This window comes from Arachis stenosperma, chromosome 6 (genome assembly GCF_014773155.1).
Source record: "Arachis stenosperma cultivar V10309 chromosome 6, arast.V10309.gnm1.PFL2, whole genome shotgun sequence".
NCBI classification, from domain to species: Eukaryota; Viridiplantae; Streptophyta; class Magnoliopsida; order Fabales; family Fabaceae; genus Arachis; species Arachis stenosperma.
In genome coordinates, this window is record NC_080382.1 from 146,224,593 (window position 1) to 146,240,326 (window position 15,734).

At 29.1% G+C, this 15,734-nt stretch overlaps 3 protein-coding genes across 5 annotated transcripts; all 3 read left to right on the top strand.

The window, feature by feature from the left end:
- Positions 1-7,028: 7,028 nt before the first annotated feature.
- On the top strand, positions 7,029-8,618 carry LOC130936461 (protein RADIALIS-like 4). The gene is made up of 2 exons (XM_057866529.1): positions 7,029-7,446; positions 8,332-8,618. Exons 1-2 carry the CDS (start codon positions 7,166-7,168, stop codon positions 8,354-8,356), a joined length of 306 nt encoding a protein of 101 aa, XP_057722512.1. The 5' UTR covers positions 7,029-7,165; the 3' UTR covers positions 8,357-8,618.
- Positions 8,619-10,747: 2,129 nt separating this feature from the next.
- Positions 10,748-13,398, top strand: LOC130935249 (uncharacterized). Of its 3 annotated transcripts, XM_057864893.1 has the most exons (6): positions 10,748-10,982; positions 11,657-11,728; positions 11,816-11,890; positions 12,346-12,429; positions 13,004-13,084; positions 13,194-13,398. In XM_057864893.1, exons 1-6 carry the CDS (start codon positions 10,956-10,958, stop codon positions 13,278-13,280), a joined length of 426 nt encoding a protein of 141 aa, XP_057720876.1. In that variant the 5' UTR covers positions 10,748-10,955; the 3' UTR covers positions 13,281-13,398. The 3 variants fall into 3 exon arrangements, with proteins under 3 accessions (XP_057720876.1, XP_057720877.1, XP_057720878.1); XM_057864894.1 differs by lacking the exon at positions 12,346-12,429; XM_057864895.1 differs by lacking the exons at positions 13,004-13,084; positions 13,194-13,398 and having other exon boundaries at positions 12,346-12,995.
- Positions 13,261-13,969, top strand: LOC130935251 (50S ribosomal protein L31, chloroplastic-like). The gene has a single exon (XM_057864896.1). The coding sequence runs from the start codon at positions 13,364-13,366 to the stop codon at positions 13,757-13,759; it is 396 nt and encodes a 131-aa protein (XP_057720879.1). The 5' UTR covers positions 13,261-13,363; the 3' UTR covers positions 13,760-13,969.
- Positions 13,970-15,734: the final 1,765 nt, after the last annotated feature.

Below are 15,734 nucleotides of genomic sequence, written 5' to 3' on the forward strand. Positions count from 1 at the left end.
TTGGAATAAGCTAATAACAACAATTAAGACTTGGTGTGGATTAAGAATCTTTATTTTTATTTAGCTTATAAAGCAAGCAAGGAAAGTCTTGGCTGAGTAGTATATATTTTACTTTATTTTATTTTTTATCTTAATTTTTTCTACCAACAAACGAAATATATCTTTTTCTAGAAATATTTATAATTTGATCATTAAAACTAGAGTATTGATTTATGAAAAAGTAAATAGTTAATGCAATATTACCTAATTTTTGTTCTTTATTATAAAAAATTTTTTAATCCTTATTTTTTTGAAAGGTTTAGTGTTGATGATAATTGTTTATACCCTGTCACAACGCTATGGTCTAGATCTAAACACATCAAAAGGTCTAATCTAAAGATTGGCCTTCGCTTTCTACCGACTTCCTCGGAAGAGGTAGGATATTCAACACAAATTCTTTCTCAAAGAAGTCTGGTTTAAAGGATAGCTGGCACATAACACTTATTCAAATAAGTAACTGCCCCTAAAATCTCTCAATTCACTTCCAAGAGCCATATCTCAACTACCCTAAGATAAATGGACGGTTATCCATCCTAAAAGGTGGAACTACTTCAACGGTGGTTATTGGATCACCACTATAAATAACTGACACTCCTTAAGTATCTCTAAGTTCCAATACCCTCTAAAATTGCTTACCCTCTAAAATTGCTTACCCTCTTGCTAACTTAGACATCAGAGTGTCTTTGCAGGTATCACCCCTCATTCTCTCACAAACACTAGTCGGACGGCGGCTCTCAAACGCTAATCAAGTCGGAGACCACCATCCAGCCATACTTGGGCCACTCCTACAAACCCAATCCACCTATCTCAGGTTACTCACGTAACAATAATATTTAAAATTTAAAATTTAAAATTAAAAAATTAAAATTAATTAATATTAACTGAAAAAAATAATTTTTTAATTAAACTCTTGATTTATACACCAAAACCGATGGCAGATCTAGGTCTCTATATTAAATGAAGAAATTACCACAAAAAATATAAAAATATTATTTACATATAAAATTAATTATTAAAATTAATTATAATATATTTATATATAAATATATATAATTTAACTTATTTTTAATATGTATTTTATATTTTAATATATATTTTATTTTAGTGACTAATATTAAATAAATATATAATAATGTTATTTCTGACTTTATTGAGGTTTTTTTTAAATATAAAAGTAAAAGTAATGATATATCTTAATATTATAATTTTTAGTGTTTTTTAAGATTGTGAAAAGTACACGAATCAGAGGATCCGATTTATGTATCTCAAATTTTAAAATTTTTTTTTAAACTCAGACGATCCAATTTCTGTACATTTCACAAATTGAACGGTCTAATTTATATATATCTACAAATCAAATGATTTAATTTATATACTTTTAACAAATCAGACGGTCTAATTTTTACTTTTTTTAATTAAATAATTCTACATTTAATAATAATACCTTATCAATTCACATTTTAAAAAAACACGATTATCACTCAAATATCAAAAACAAAAAATTCCCTTACTGAAATATCTAGATGATTGTGGTTAACAATTATTGTAATAGGGTGTAGCAGTGATGAAAAACCCCTATATTTCATTAGGCTATATACTTTGACTAGACCATCAGTTTCTTTGACTAACAATATGTCAGGGCATCTAGGACTTGGGGAATCTAAGCATGGATCTCCCAATCTGCGGTTACAAATAATAAATGCTTTAATTTGATGGCCCCATTATTTATTTATTTTCTCCAACTTGCATGTATTGGCATATATAGAAGAGTAGTGATGAGTGATGATCATAAAGCTTTTGAAGTTGAAAGGGAATTATATAATATATATTAAGCTCCTCTATCTCATCCTCAGAGATAATAAATAATATTCATCTTGGTATATACGTGGATGATAAGGATTCTAAATGTATCAGCATCACTGCCTCCTCCTTCACCAATTCTTGTTGCATGCTACAGAAATATATATATACATAGAATAAAGTTGAAATGTGTTTTCATCTTTGATTTGTGTTATCAAAGAACATTTCTTTTATCTTATACTTCACTTTGTATAATATTAGGACTATACACAGATAAAATCGAATTGGATATAACTTATAATTTTATTCGGTCTACACTGTATTTATATACAATATTCATATTTTTTTAGATTATGCGGATCGGATTAGTCGAATATATCCGATAACTAAAAAAAAATTACTTTTATGTTTAATTGTTTTTACAAAAAGATGTCTAAGAAAATTTAATTTTTCATCTGTTTATGTCTATTTACTCCTAAAATATTATCAATAAAATTTTTTTTGAATAACAAAAAAATAACACAAGATATAAGTTTAATATTCCGAGTTGAAGTACAACATAAAAAATTAAAAACAAAATATCATAAACTAAGAACTATTTATATGAAACGTGTAAATATACGGATCTATAAATTAAATCCGCAAATATTACTATCAAATTCGCAATTCGATCCTATCATAGTGTGATCTGGTAGTTCTACGGATTCAATGATATATGCAAAATTTATATCAGATACGAATAATTATAAAAATTGTACGAATATTATCCGATCTATGTGCATCCTTATATAATATAATATTATAAGCTTCAAAGTTAATATTCACTTGTTTGCATTGATCAAGCGTTTATTATTAGGTTAAATTAATAATAGTTATTATTGTCAGGATGTACTCTTATTTATTATGTTATTTTTTTGTATAATTTCTTTAAAATATTTTGTAATATAGAATGTATAGTTAGTGAGGAACTTCTAAAATGTTAGTAATTGTTTGTTACCTGACGATCTCGGATACTTGAGAAGTCGGGTGTTGATGGATGAGAGTGGTCGAGATCCTGAGTTGATTCGGAACTGAAGGAGATGCGGATGGTAAGATGGGGACGTTGGAGTTGATGTGATGAAGGGGGTGGCTACTTGCAAAGACACTCTGACAGTTAAGTTAGTGTTCTTACGAGATGGTAGTTGAATTAGGTAAGAATATGACGTATCTCGGAAGGAGAGTTGACCTCTCCTCTTATATACTGTGCTGGGCGAGCTCATGAATGATCTAGTCCACTAACCAAAAAATTTGTGAGCTGTCCCATCCCACGTGGAAGGGACAGGTCGTTCCGGACTTCGGGTTGAGACTTCAGGTGCTGTCTTGAGGATACCGACCCGAATGGTGATATGGGCCGCATGAGGAGTAAGTCGGGCGTGCCCCCGGATCAGGTGTTAGGAGCCGACCCAACGTGTCCTTCCCGTTGCGAAGGATGGTTTGGGCCTGGGTTAAGGACGGTGCTCCGACCCGTCAGCTAGTGGGACTGGACTCGACGGTCCGTAACAATAATAAAAGTAACTATATCAATCAAAAACATAAATACACTAGTATATATATATGTACATTATCTATTTAGTAAGACATAAATTTTGGTTAACACACAACAATATATATTATAATCTTTATAATCTTTGCTTATGATAGATGATGAAGTTTAATTGAAATGTGTATTCGCTCGTTTTTTAATATATGCTCATCTTGGTATAATCTTTTTGTTGTAGTTGTTGTTTGGGTTTTGATGAATTCTTGAACTATAAAAAAAGGAAAAAAAAAAGAAAAATATATTACGGAACGAATTAGATTTTTATTATAATTTTATCACTACTTCATCAAAATTTTTAAAATTTTACTTTTTACTTCTATCATCTTTGTCATTAATATTTTTTTAGTTAGAAATATATATAACCATTTATGTCATGATAAATTTTTTTAAGAGTTTAAATTTATTGAGAGAAATAGTTTTATGACATGGTATAAGAATTTTTGTGATTAAAAAATCTAAAATTCGATATTTGTTAAACTAAAAATAAAAAATAGTATAAGACAAAAAAGTTATCTATACAAAAAATTTACCAAACCTAAAAAAACATTTTTATTTGAAAAAGTTTGTTAGAAATATATCTATTTATATTATCTTTTTTATTAATTCAAATTTTTAAAAGAAATAATATCATTATATTTTTATTAAGAATAAAATTGATTTTTAATAATAAATATGTTTATATTTTTTCATTAATATCTTAAAAAATAAATAAGTTCATCTATCATCAAATTTTAAAAATGACACTGGACAAATAAAATAAAAAACACATAATGGATATATTAGAATACCATTGGTGGCTCTAAGAATGATATTGAGTGACCAATTGATGAGGCTTAGTTATATATTATATATTATATATTCCAATAATCCAAGTAAGCAAAGAGATAAAGGAGTCCAAGGCCTAAAGATATAAAGATTCTGGTTCCTATATAATAGCCTGATAACTTTCATTAGGTGTCACTTTCATTCCACGTGGATATATATAATGAAATAATAATAAGCACATTTTATTATTATTATTATTATTATTATTATTATTATTATTATTATTATTATTATTTATGTATATTCTTATTGTTTTTGCTAGATTATTAATACAACCTTGAAATTGAAATTCTTGAGAGAGAGAGATGGAAAATATATTAAATCAAACTTCTAAGGCTATTCACCATATATCTTTTATTCTGTTTGTTATGACATAACATATAGAAGATAATGTAACAGCTAGATATAATGTTTTTGTTTTGACATTAGCTGCATGCTATGAACAGTAGGATAATGCTATATCATAGCATCTCTATTAGCAGAGATTAGAAACTAATTAAAATATGGATTATGTTACGAATACACTAAAATAAATTATTAAAGTTAATTATCAATATAAAATATATATTAAAATATAAATATATATATTAAAAATAAATTAAATTATATATATATATATTTATATATAAATATATTAATAGCTAATTTTAGTGATTGATTTTGATATACAATTAGTATTTTTGATAAAAATATATATGATAAACGTAATTAACAACAATAATGCTAGGGAACCAACTCTATATAAGCCAAGAATCAATCAACTGATAAACCAGAGGCACCGGTGATTTTAACCGGATGTTGTTATTGATAGGTACACGGATGTTTCTTTTTCTTGTAAATTGGATGGTTTTAGATATGATTTCTATGTTTCATGTGTTACGCATTAATAAAACATAATTAATTATATGGAACCAACTAATTAATGATCAAAGCATCTGTTCCGTGATTCTCTCCTATTACTAGCGTATTTTCCCTCATGTTTTGAACGTGGTCAACAATAATTTAAAAAATAAATTAAATTATAAATTAATAAAACTAATTATAATTAATTATATTATTCCATTTTTGACTGATTATTAGTTGGTTCCATATACTTTTCCAATTAACAAACAATCCCCGAAAACCAAAAGTAATTAATTAGGCTATCTATCTAAGAATAATATTTATGATAAACGAAAATTTGGATATAAAAATCACATTTTCTTGGAAGATTAGTGAGTAAGGAGTTGAATGGATTGCATCCACACTTGTATGACTTCATCAAACACAACATAGACACTGGAAGAGAAAACAACAAAAAGGTAATAAGAAAAAAGTGACTTTTGTGGTTTTATATGTCTTCAAATGATCTTATATATATATTCATGCACATATTATAATATTATGGCCTGAGATTTTCTACATGGTTGTATCATCATTATTATTCATGGCGCCCGTGAACATTTTAGTGTACAGCCATTAGAACTACTGGACCCATATCTTGTCCTTTTTTCTAGTACAAACTTTGATCTCTTCACACCTAACATCTTTTATATATGTACTATATATAAATAAACTAATTTTACATCACATAAGAAAATTAATCTTTTTATATGATATGTTCATAATAAAATTAAAGTAAGTCATATATGTGAGAATATATATATAACTTAAACTTCTTCAAAGGAAATTAGTGTATAATTTTACAAAAAAAAAAGTGGTATCTTGCATATTAATATTATTTTAATTTTAAAATTTTTTTAAGTGTAATTCAACCCTAAAGAAAAATAATAAAAGGCAATTGAGTTCAAAATTTAAGGTGATGATAATTCTTGTATATGAGAGAGAGAGAGAGATGAAGTTGTAGATTAGAGATGTCTGGTTCAATTTTTTGCTCATGTCAATTCAAGGGGGACATTATTCTTATGTTCCTTATTAAAATATGGTCAAAATGCTTCTTAATTTAATAATAAAAAAAGAAGGCATGCCATGCATGTGAAAAAAGGAATTTGAAGAATGAGTGAATTTTACATTATGTAATTAACTTTCTTGGTTAATACAAAGTCGGCGTGACCCTTCAATTTGCTACTAATTCCTATATTTGTTATAATGCCATATTCCTTGAAGTCTAAGCATTAAACTTCTTTTTTTTTTTGGTGACTAGCATTAAACTAATTAAATTTGCACTAACAATAATCCCATAGCTATAAGTGGAATAATGTAACTTTATCTTAGCTTCTTCTAGCTAGCAGTAGTTTCAAATTCGATTATTTATCCTTAAATATTTTTTATTAAGTAAAGAATATTATATTTTTTATTAATTAAAAAATTTTAATTCTCTATAAAATATTAAAATTAATATGCTAATTAAGTTAATCGATTTTTTTTATAAAATTATAAAAAAATAAAAATCTAAAACCTTATTAATTTTTTTATTATCTCTAATATATAGTGGGTATATTTTTTAAAAAACATTGCACTTTTTCAAAATATATTAACATGCAATCTTTCACAATCAATACCAAATCCTAGGAAAAAAAAAGAAATTCTAAATAGTTTAGGATAAACTCAAATTATTGAGTCAGAGTGTATAAATTAATATTTAAGAGATGCATCTAAAAAAAATTAAAAAACATATTAAACTAATTTTGCACACTCATGTAAAATAGGGAAATACCTAAAAAGTAGTATGATTTTTTACAATTTGTCCCCCCACTTTATGCTCCGAAAGCAACATCTAGCATCACACAACCACTACTATATAAAGGGTACAATGCATCCATATTATTCACATAAATAACTCTCTCTTTCTCTCCCTTAATAACATTGAGAATATATATTAATTTTCATTACCATATAGTCATATACTATACTATAGTATAGTGTGTTTATTTTTTTTATTATTTTTTTTCATTTGTTGTTGTGACATATAGAAGATCATCAATGGCCTCAAGCTCAGCTTGGACATCAAAGCAGAACAAGAGATTCGAGAACGCTTTGGCCGTGTTCGACAAGGACACGCCGGACCGGTGGCAGAAGCTGGCGAGGGCGGTCGGAGGGAAGACCACGGTGGAGGAAGTGAAGATGCATTATGAGATGCTTGTTGAGGATTTGAAGCAAATTGAGGAAGGACATGTTCCTTTGCCTAATTATAGAAATGTTCCAAGTAATGCAACAGTTGGATCCAGCAATAAAGGTTACAATTACATGGAAGAAGAAAGAAGGTCTTGTTATTACTACTTTCTACCACTTCTACTAATAATTATGTATACCATTTGCACCATTAATATATATCAAGTATGTTACGAAATCAGTTATTCGTATAAAATATATATTATATATAAATATATTAATTAATTTAATAAATATTTTTTTTGTGTACATAATATTTATAATTTTTTATTATAATAAAAATTCAGGTACAGGTAATTTCAGGTAAAGTTGATAGTTGAGAACCGTTAAATAATTTAAATGATTTGATTAAATTTTCATCTAATAGCTCTCAGTTATTAATTTCACGTGAAGTTCACTGGATTTTCACCTTTTATCATACATAACTAAAATAGAAATTATTTTACATTATTTTTTTTATGTTCATTTAAATCGACACTTATTTTAAAACGGAGTAGTTGCTTGTTTTATTTAATTAATACACAAACTAAAAATGTACTATATTGTATCTGGTATATTTAATTTACCATGATAGTTAAAAGGGATTCTGTATGTAGTGCTTATTATATTTTTCAAAATAGTACATTAAAAAAATTTAATAGATATAAATAGTAAATTGGTTAGAGCTTGGATATACATTAATTAATATCTTCTTTTTGTCCAAACTAATAATTATTATTATTTTGAAAAAAAAGTGAATAGGCATGCTAAATTGCTAATAATTATGTATTATTTTTATATATAAAAAAAGTTATTGCGTAGAGACACATAAATGCCGGGTTTACTGTCTAATTTAGACAAAACACAAATGATTTATTTCACATACACCTTATTATTATATTGTTGTGAATTGTTATTCAAGTTTATCTTTTTTTTTTAATTATTTCATTGTGAATTAATAATGTGGCTTGGAATCTGATTTCGTTCATGCAATGCAGGCTGAAGTTTCTTACACTCCAGTGAAGACTAATTAAGCTTGGTGGGACAAAAAATAGAGATTATATTATACAAATCAAGTGGATTAAGTGAAAACCCAAAAAATGCACCTAGCTTATTATTAGTAGCTTAATTAGCTTTGTTCTTTAATAACAAAAATCAAATGTGGTTTGATTTTTTTCCCCTTAAGTGTCAATGGTAGCTAGCTGTATGTTATTATCCCTTTATATATATGTAATGTAAAAAAAAAGTTATTAATTAATTATCTCAATCATATATGCCAACTGGTTGATGGTAAATCATGACCAGTTTTTGTCAAGTACTTCTTTTCATTAATTTGTCCTTTTGATGGATACAAAATTACAAATGATATTGATAGAGACTAAACTTGTAATGTTAGATATGATCTTAGAATACTTTTCAAATTGAGAAAAAAAAAAAAACCAATATATATGTACCAAATGGTCAAAAATATTACAAGTTCCACGATTCTAAGTAAAAATATGATTTTTAAATAGTTTATAAGTGTGAACGTTTTTAGTGATGCAACTGAGAGCTAAGACTGAGAAATAGAGACTAAGAAATAGAGATTGAAATAAATTTTAGTATTCTGTTTGGTGCAAAATGAAAGATAGAAATTAAAACAAGAATGAAACTCTAATTTAATTTGTACAAAGGGTAAAATTGGAATTAATTAGTTGAAATAAGGATATTTTAGGTATAAAATGTTATTAAAATTTCAGTCTCTATTTCTAAAAATTTTAGTCCCTGTGTCCTTACTTTTTAGAGGTACTGAAATACTGAAATTATAGAGACAGAGACAGAAATTTTAGTACCAGTCTCTAAACCAACAAACATGATATTGAGTTTCAGTCTTTCAGTCTTTCAGTCTCTGTCTCAATACCTCAAAACAAACGGTACCTAATTGAGACTTAATTGAGATGATACATTAACATATCTTTTAATATATTGTATTTGGATTTAAATTTTGATAATATTAAATAATGAATAAAAATTCTTAAAAATATTAGGTATGTAAGTAAATAGTGTATATGAATTTGTGATGTAATACCTAAAATTAAAGACAATTCAATCTATTAAAAAAAGTGATGTAAATCAAAATTGACACTGATTCTACCGACCATATAACTTGGATTCATAATTAGTGTAGGAAAGGTTTGAAACCGTCGTGAAACAATAGAACCCTCAAAGGTTGACAAAATTGTTCTGCATAAGAAGATTGTGCAACAGGTTTCTAATAACTTATAATTAGTATATAATACCAAAATTAATAACGTAAGATATTGACAAATAATTCATTATTGCTTGTAATGCATGTCACTGGAAAATATAAGTACATTTTTTTATCCAATCACTAACATTATTATTTTATTGAAGACTAGTAGTGGTTTACTAATATTTTCATCACATAATGATTAGCAAAAAATTCAAATATATTATACTTTATTACTCCACTACTAAAGTAAACCTTCTAATCTAAGGATGTTTACTAATTAAGATTATATATTTGCTACTCATTCTTAATGAGTTCGTAGACAAAATGGGTGTATTAACGATTAATCGCACTTAGTTGCCATCAATGAAACTTAACTCATCCTTAAACATTATTTATTAAGTAAAAAATAATGCACTTTTTATTAATTAAACAAAACTTAACTCTATTTATTATATTTTAGATCAATAATTCATATTTAATTTTTAAAATATAGAATTTAAAATTTAAGATTTATGTTTTTTTTTTAACTTTAATTAACAAATTAATTTTTAAGGCAGCATCGCATTTTTTATCATCTTTAATACTAAGTATTACAAACTTATTAACACCACACTGACACATACAATGCTTAAAGATTTTATTTATTACTTTTTTTTTTAGTTTATCATGATTCAATAAGTCAAGAACTAATCCGTCGCGGTACTAAATTCTATTTAAGGATTTATCGTTGGCCAATAGATTGCTACATGCACAAAGCATACATGATGACCATTAGACCAAGATTCTGTGCATCCACTCCTTGGACTTGAACCTTGGTGCGACATGATTGGAGACCTACAAATTCCCCGTCTGGGCAAATTTCTGCCGCTATTGGTTTGGGCGTTTTTGGACAAGGGTTTAGCCTTGTTATTAGAAAAGCCCAATAATATTATTGAGAACAAAGTTAAAACAAAAGCCCATATCCAACTCGAAATAAACAAACAAGCCCAACTAGCTAGCTAGTAGTTAACTTATGTCATGTGCACTCTACTCAACCGATACTGAAATAATATGGACCGAAAAATAAGAATAAATACAAACCCAATTTTTTGTTATTTAAAAAAAAAACAATTAAAGAAAAAAAAAACAATTAAAAGAAATATTTCAATTCCCAGAAATACCCCTACCCCTACCCCTACTACTGCCACAAGTCCACACTGCATTCTCCATTCCGAATCTCTAATCTTCTTCCACCATCCCTCCGATCTCTTCACCGCCGCGTGCAAATTCTGCTTCCGGCACCGCAACGAACACCGCCTTCTCCGCCTCAGAAATAAAAACTAAATGTTTTTTTTTTCATAGCCTCTGTCTCCATTTCCCGCTCACTATTCGGTTTATTAGCTTGCAACAATGGAAGCTTCCACTTCTTCCTACAAGGTTCGTCTTCTTCTCCTTCCAATCTAGGGTTCCTCTTTCCGTCAATTATATTTCAATTATTTCAAATCATCGTTCAATTAGAGATTGGCTGTTTAATGTATATTACCCTCTGAAGTTCTATCCCTGTTTTCACGTTACTTGCAGAGATGTAGTTATACTTACTGTATTTGTTTATATAACAGTAACATAACTAACTAACTAACTAACTGAATTCAGTTAACAACGAGCTGAGTCTGTTGTGGCAGTTTAACTCGCATGGAACTGCAACTCTTATCATCTTTTATTATGTAACTGTGTGTGTGCATCTTGCATCATATCTATACTTAAGTGTTTCGTAGATCCTATTCTCATTGTCATAATTACTTTTTACTAGTACTGTGTATCTTCACCATTTTCTTATTTTTATATTTATATAGATGTGTGTTATTTCAACATAAGAAAATTGGTTTAAGGAGAAGTAGAACAAATTTGATGTTAAAAGTGCATAACCAGAAAAATATAACCACAGTGTTTGCCAGAAATCATGGTGATGGTTGTATCTAGCTTAGGGGTTAGGACAATGACACCCCATGCTAGCAGTGAAATTCTGACTAAAGCTCTGGTTGTCTACAATTTTAGTTTAAGTCAGATTATGGAATCACGTTGAATGTTTGATGATATATTATCATTTGCAGATTATATTGGGATCATCCTCAGTAGCACGGCGCAAGATACTATCTGAAATGGGGTACGAATTCACGAAAATGGTAAGTAAATGACATTCGTTCAACAATGATTGGATTGGATTTTAAGGTGTGGACGTGGCTTCTTTAATCTTTTGTATTTACGTGCAGACTGCTGATATTGATGAGAAGAGCATCCGAAAGGAAACTCCTGAAGAGCTGGTTATGGCTCTAGCTGAAGCCAAGGTTTGCCTTCTAGTCATTACTTTTTTAGTGTTCTGTATATCTCACAAATGAATTACTTGATATTGCTTAATTTCTTTTTATAAAAAAGAATGTTGCTTAAAATTGTATGTGTTTTTTTCCCCCATTCAATTATAGAATTGCATACCCCCCCCCCCCCCCCCTTCTCAAAATTTTTTTTTTATAAATTATATTTTAAAGTAAGCATAAATAACTGCATCCATTGTCACCAGTGAACCAGCAAGAAAAGTTCTGTTTGGTGCTAGTGCTGTATTAGATGAGATAATAGATATCTTGATTCTTTCTGATAGAGAGTAGAGAGACCTTATAAAGGCACGCTGTAACTGCTTTTATGATGTCACCTAGTTTTTTGCTTTCTGTGTGTTGTTTCCCTTTCCTTCATGGAAGGCCATGCTATGATCAATTATCCTCTGATTTTGGATGTGATTATGTATCAGGCTAATGCCATCATATCAAAACTTCAAACTACCAGTAACCAAGAGAGGGTTGATGAATCAATGATTTTAATTGCGGCAGACACAGTACATCTTGCTTCCTTTCTGGTCATTGGCAACTGTTAGTTAGGTGTTAATGGTTGTTGTTAGGTGGTGTTACCCAGGCCATTTATTAAATGAGGATATGTAGCTTACTAGCTTCTTTTGAAGAGGTTATAGCTTATTAGATAAATAGTAAATTAGCCAGCCATGTGAAGAAATGAAGATACTTGAACACTTCATTCCTTTTGTAACAAAGTAAACCGTTTGTTTTTTTTATTTTATTTTCTGTCCTCTTTTTCAGTTTTTCATGCTTATCTGATAGGAACAATCAAAGTTGAGGATGTCGTTGTTAGGTTCAGGAACGATCAAAGTAAATGATTTGGGTTTATCTTCTCTTGTCTTCATCAAACCATTTCAGAGCAATATCTTACTCAGTTTTTTTTTTTTTTTTTAATTGTTGCATCAGTGTGTCTGTGTGTGTTCTTTTTCTTTTGTGACTCTTCTCTAAATAGTTATGTGGAGATGTTATGTAACTATTCACACTTTCAAAAGTACTACATCACTTTTATTCATGAAGCTGCTACTCAGGTACTTATCATCTCTCATTTTTATTCCTTAGGCAGAAGCTATCTTACAGAAGCTCCCTGTTGATGACTACCTAAAGGATGCTGAACCAACATTATTAATTACTTGTGACCAAGTATACATCATATTCTTCCGAGTTATAAATATTTCTTCTCTAGTTTTCCTTTGTTCTTCCGTCACATGTTACTAAAGCAACAACATCACTTGATATTCTTTTTCTGAAGGAAACAGAAACAAGTCAAATAAGAATACCTATGGGCCTATTGGGTCGTGATTGTCGGCCCATAAATCAAATAACCACATCCACATAGCCATCGTGGTCTACATCATCACCTCCATAATCTCATCTTCTCTCTCTCTCTCTCTCTCTCTCTCTCTCTCCTGCAGAACAAAAATGGCGCAGTGCATAACCAACACATTCCTCCACCCAAAACCCTTCCATCCTCTCCCATCCAAAACAAAACCCGTGGGAAATTGCAGGGTGGGGGTGACGTGCAGGAAGAAGGATATACACCCGCAGTACCACGAGGATGCTAAAGTGTATTGCAACGGGGAACTCGTGATGACTACCGGTGGGACCCAGAAGGAGTACGTGGTTGACGTTTGGTCAGGTAACCACCCCTTTTACCTGGGTAGCCGGTCAGCGGTTATGGTTGACGATGACCAAGTTGAGAAGTTTAGGAAGAAGTTCAGTGAGCTCACTGAAATTATGGAGATTCCGGTACTCAAGGGTGAAATCGTAATTCCCTCCAGGCGCAGGGGTATTCAGAAAGGTGGCAAGAAGAAGTAGAAGAATTAATTAGATCCAACACACTTCCCAATTTGGTTTGATTCCTATCTATCTATGTAGCTTCTTATGAATTATTGATTCTTGTTGTTTATAGAAGGGGGAAAAAATGGAAAATGCCCGTGTGGTGTTTGATACTATGCTTCAATGGTTCATTTGCTAATTTTATTTTTGTTAAAGAATGAGAATGAATGTGATTATTTGCTTTAGTTATATTTAAGTCTGATACATTCCATTTATCATTGTTAGATATAGATTTTTCTGTGAAATCACTTATCTCAAAGGTGTGATTGCCTTATACTTTTTGCTGGATAAGTTTTGAAACAATGTTATGAAACTAATTATACCAAAAATTTAAGCGGCTAGATAGAAATACATGAATGATTATATATCTATCAGGTGCTTTATGTAGTGATGTATAAGCTGAAATGATATGCTTATTATAATTGTAAGTAAAGGTTTAGTTTTATTATTGAGATTGTATGCATGATTCAATTTTGGTTATTATGAAATTTTGGTGACCAAATTGGATTATGAATTCTTATTTTGAGGACTAAATTGAACATTTTTAAAGTCAATGACTAGATTGAATCATGGTTATAATTTTAAAGGCTAAATTAAATTGAGATTAGAGAAAGAGCGGTTATGGTTGTAAAATGAATTTTTTGTTAGTTTTTGTAGCCAATATAGATGTTACATACTTCATCAAAAAAGAAAATTAGGTTATTGTTAGTTTTATTATTTTCTTTAGTGCTATTTTTTTCTAACCAAAGTGCACACTGTTTTGAGCCTATGTACCATTTGATACTACCACAAGAATAATGATAAGAGGGAGAATTTAAGTTGAAAACTAAGCTTAATCATGTCTGAATCATGTAATGAAGTTTTGGATGCTGCTCTAGGTCTTGGAGATGAAACTAAGAAACTATCCCTTTTTTAGCCTCAGAAAATGGCTTGATCTTGATTCTTCAATGATTTTTCAGCACTAACAAAATAGTGTATATGAATTTGTGATGTAATACCTAAAATTAAAGACAATTCAATCTATTAAAAAAAGTGATGTAAATCAAAATTGACACTGATTCTACCGACCATATAACTTGGATTCATAATTAGTGTAGGAAAGGTTTGAAACCGTCGTGAAACAATAGAACCCTCAAAGGTTGACAAATTTTGCAACTTTTGTTCTGCATAAGAAGATTGTGCAACAGGTTTCTAATAGCTTATAATTAGTATATAATACCAAAATTAATAACGTAAGATATTGACAAATAATTCATTATTGCTTGTAATGCATGTCACTGGAAAATATAAGTACATTTTTTTATCCAATCACTAACATTATTATTTTATTGAAGACTAGTAGTGGTTTACTAATATTTTCATCACATAATGATTAGCAAAAAATTCAAATATATTATACTTTATTACTCCACTACTAAAGTAAACCTTCTAATCTAAGGATGTTTACTAATTAAGATTATATATTTGCTACTCATTCTTAATGAGTTCGTAGACAAAATGGGTGTATTAACAATTAATCGCACTTAGTTGCCATCAATGAAACTTGACTCATCCTTAAACATTATTTATTAAGTAAAAAATAATGCACTTTTTATTAATTAAACAAAACTTAACTCTATTTATTATATTTTAGATCAATAATTCATATTTAATTTTTAAGATATAGAATTTAAAATTTAAGATTTATGTTTTTTTAAACTTTAATAACAAATTAATTTTTAAGGCAGCATCGCATTTTTGATCATCTTTAATACTATTACAAACTCATTAACACCACGGGCTTTTTTGGACAAGGGTTTAGCCTTGTTATTAGAAAAGCCCAATAACATTGTTGAGAATAAATTAAGTTGGGTTGGTCTAGTGGTTAGTTCACTAGTTTAATTAAATAAGTATGGGGGTTCGAATCCCGCCTTGTGCATGCAGCAACTCATTAGCCAGCAGCAAACCCTTAAAT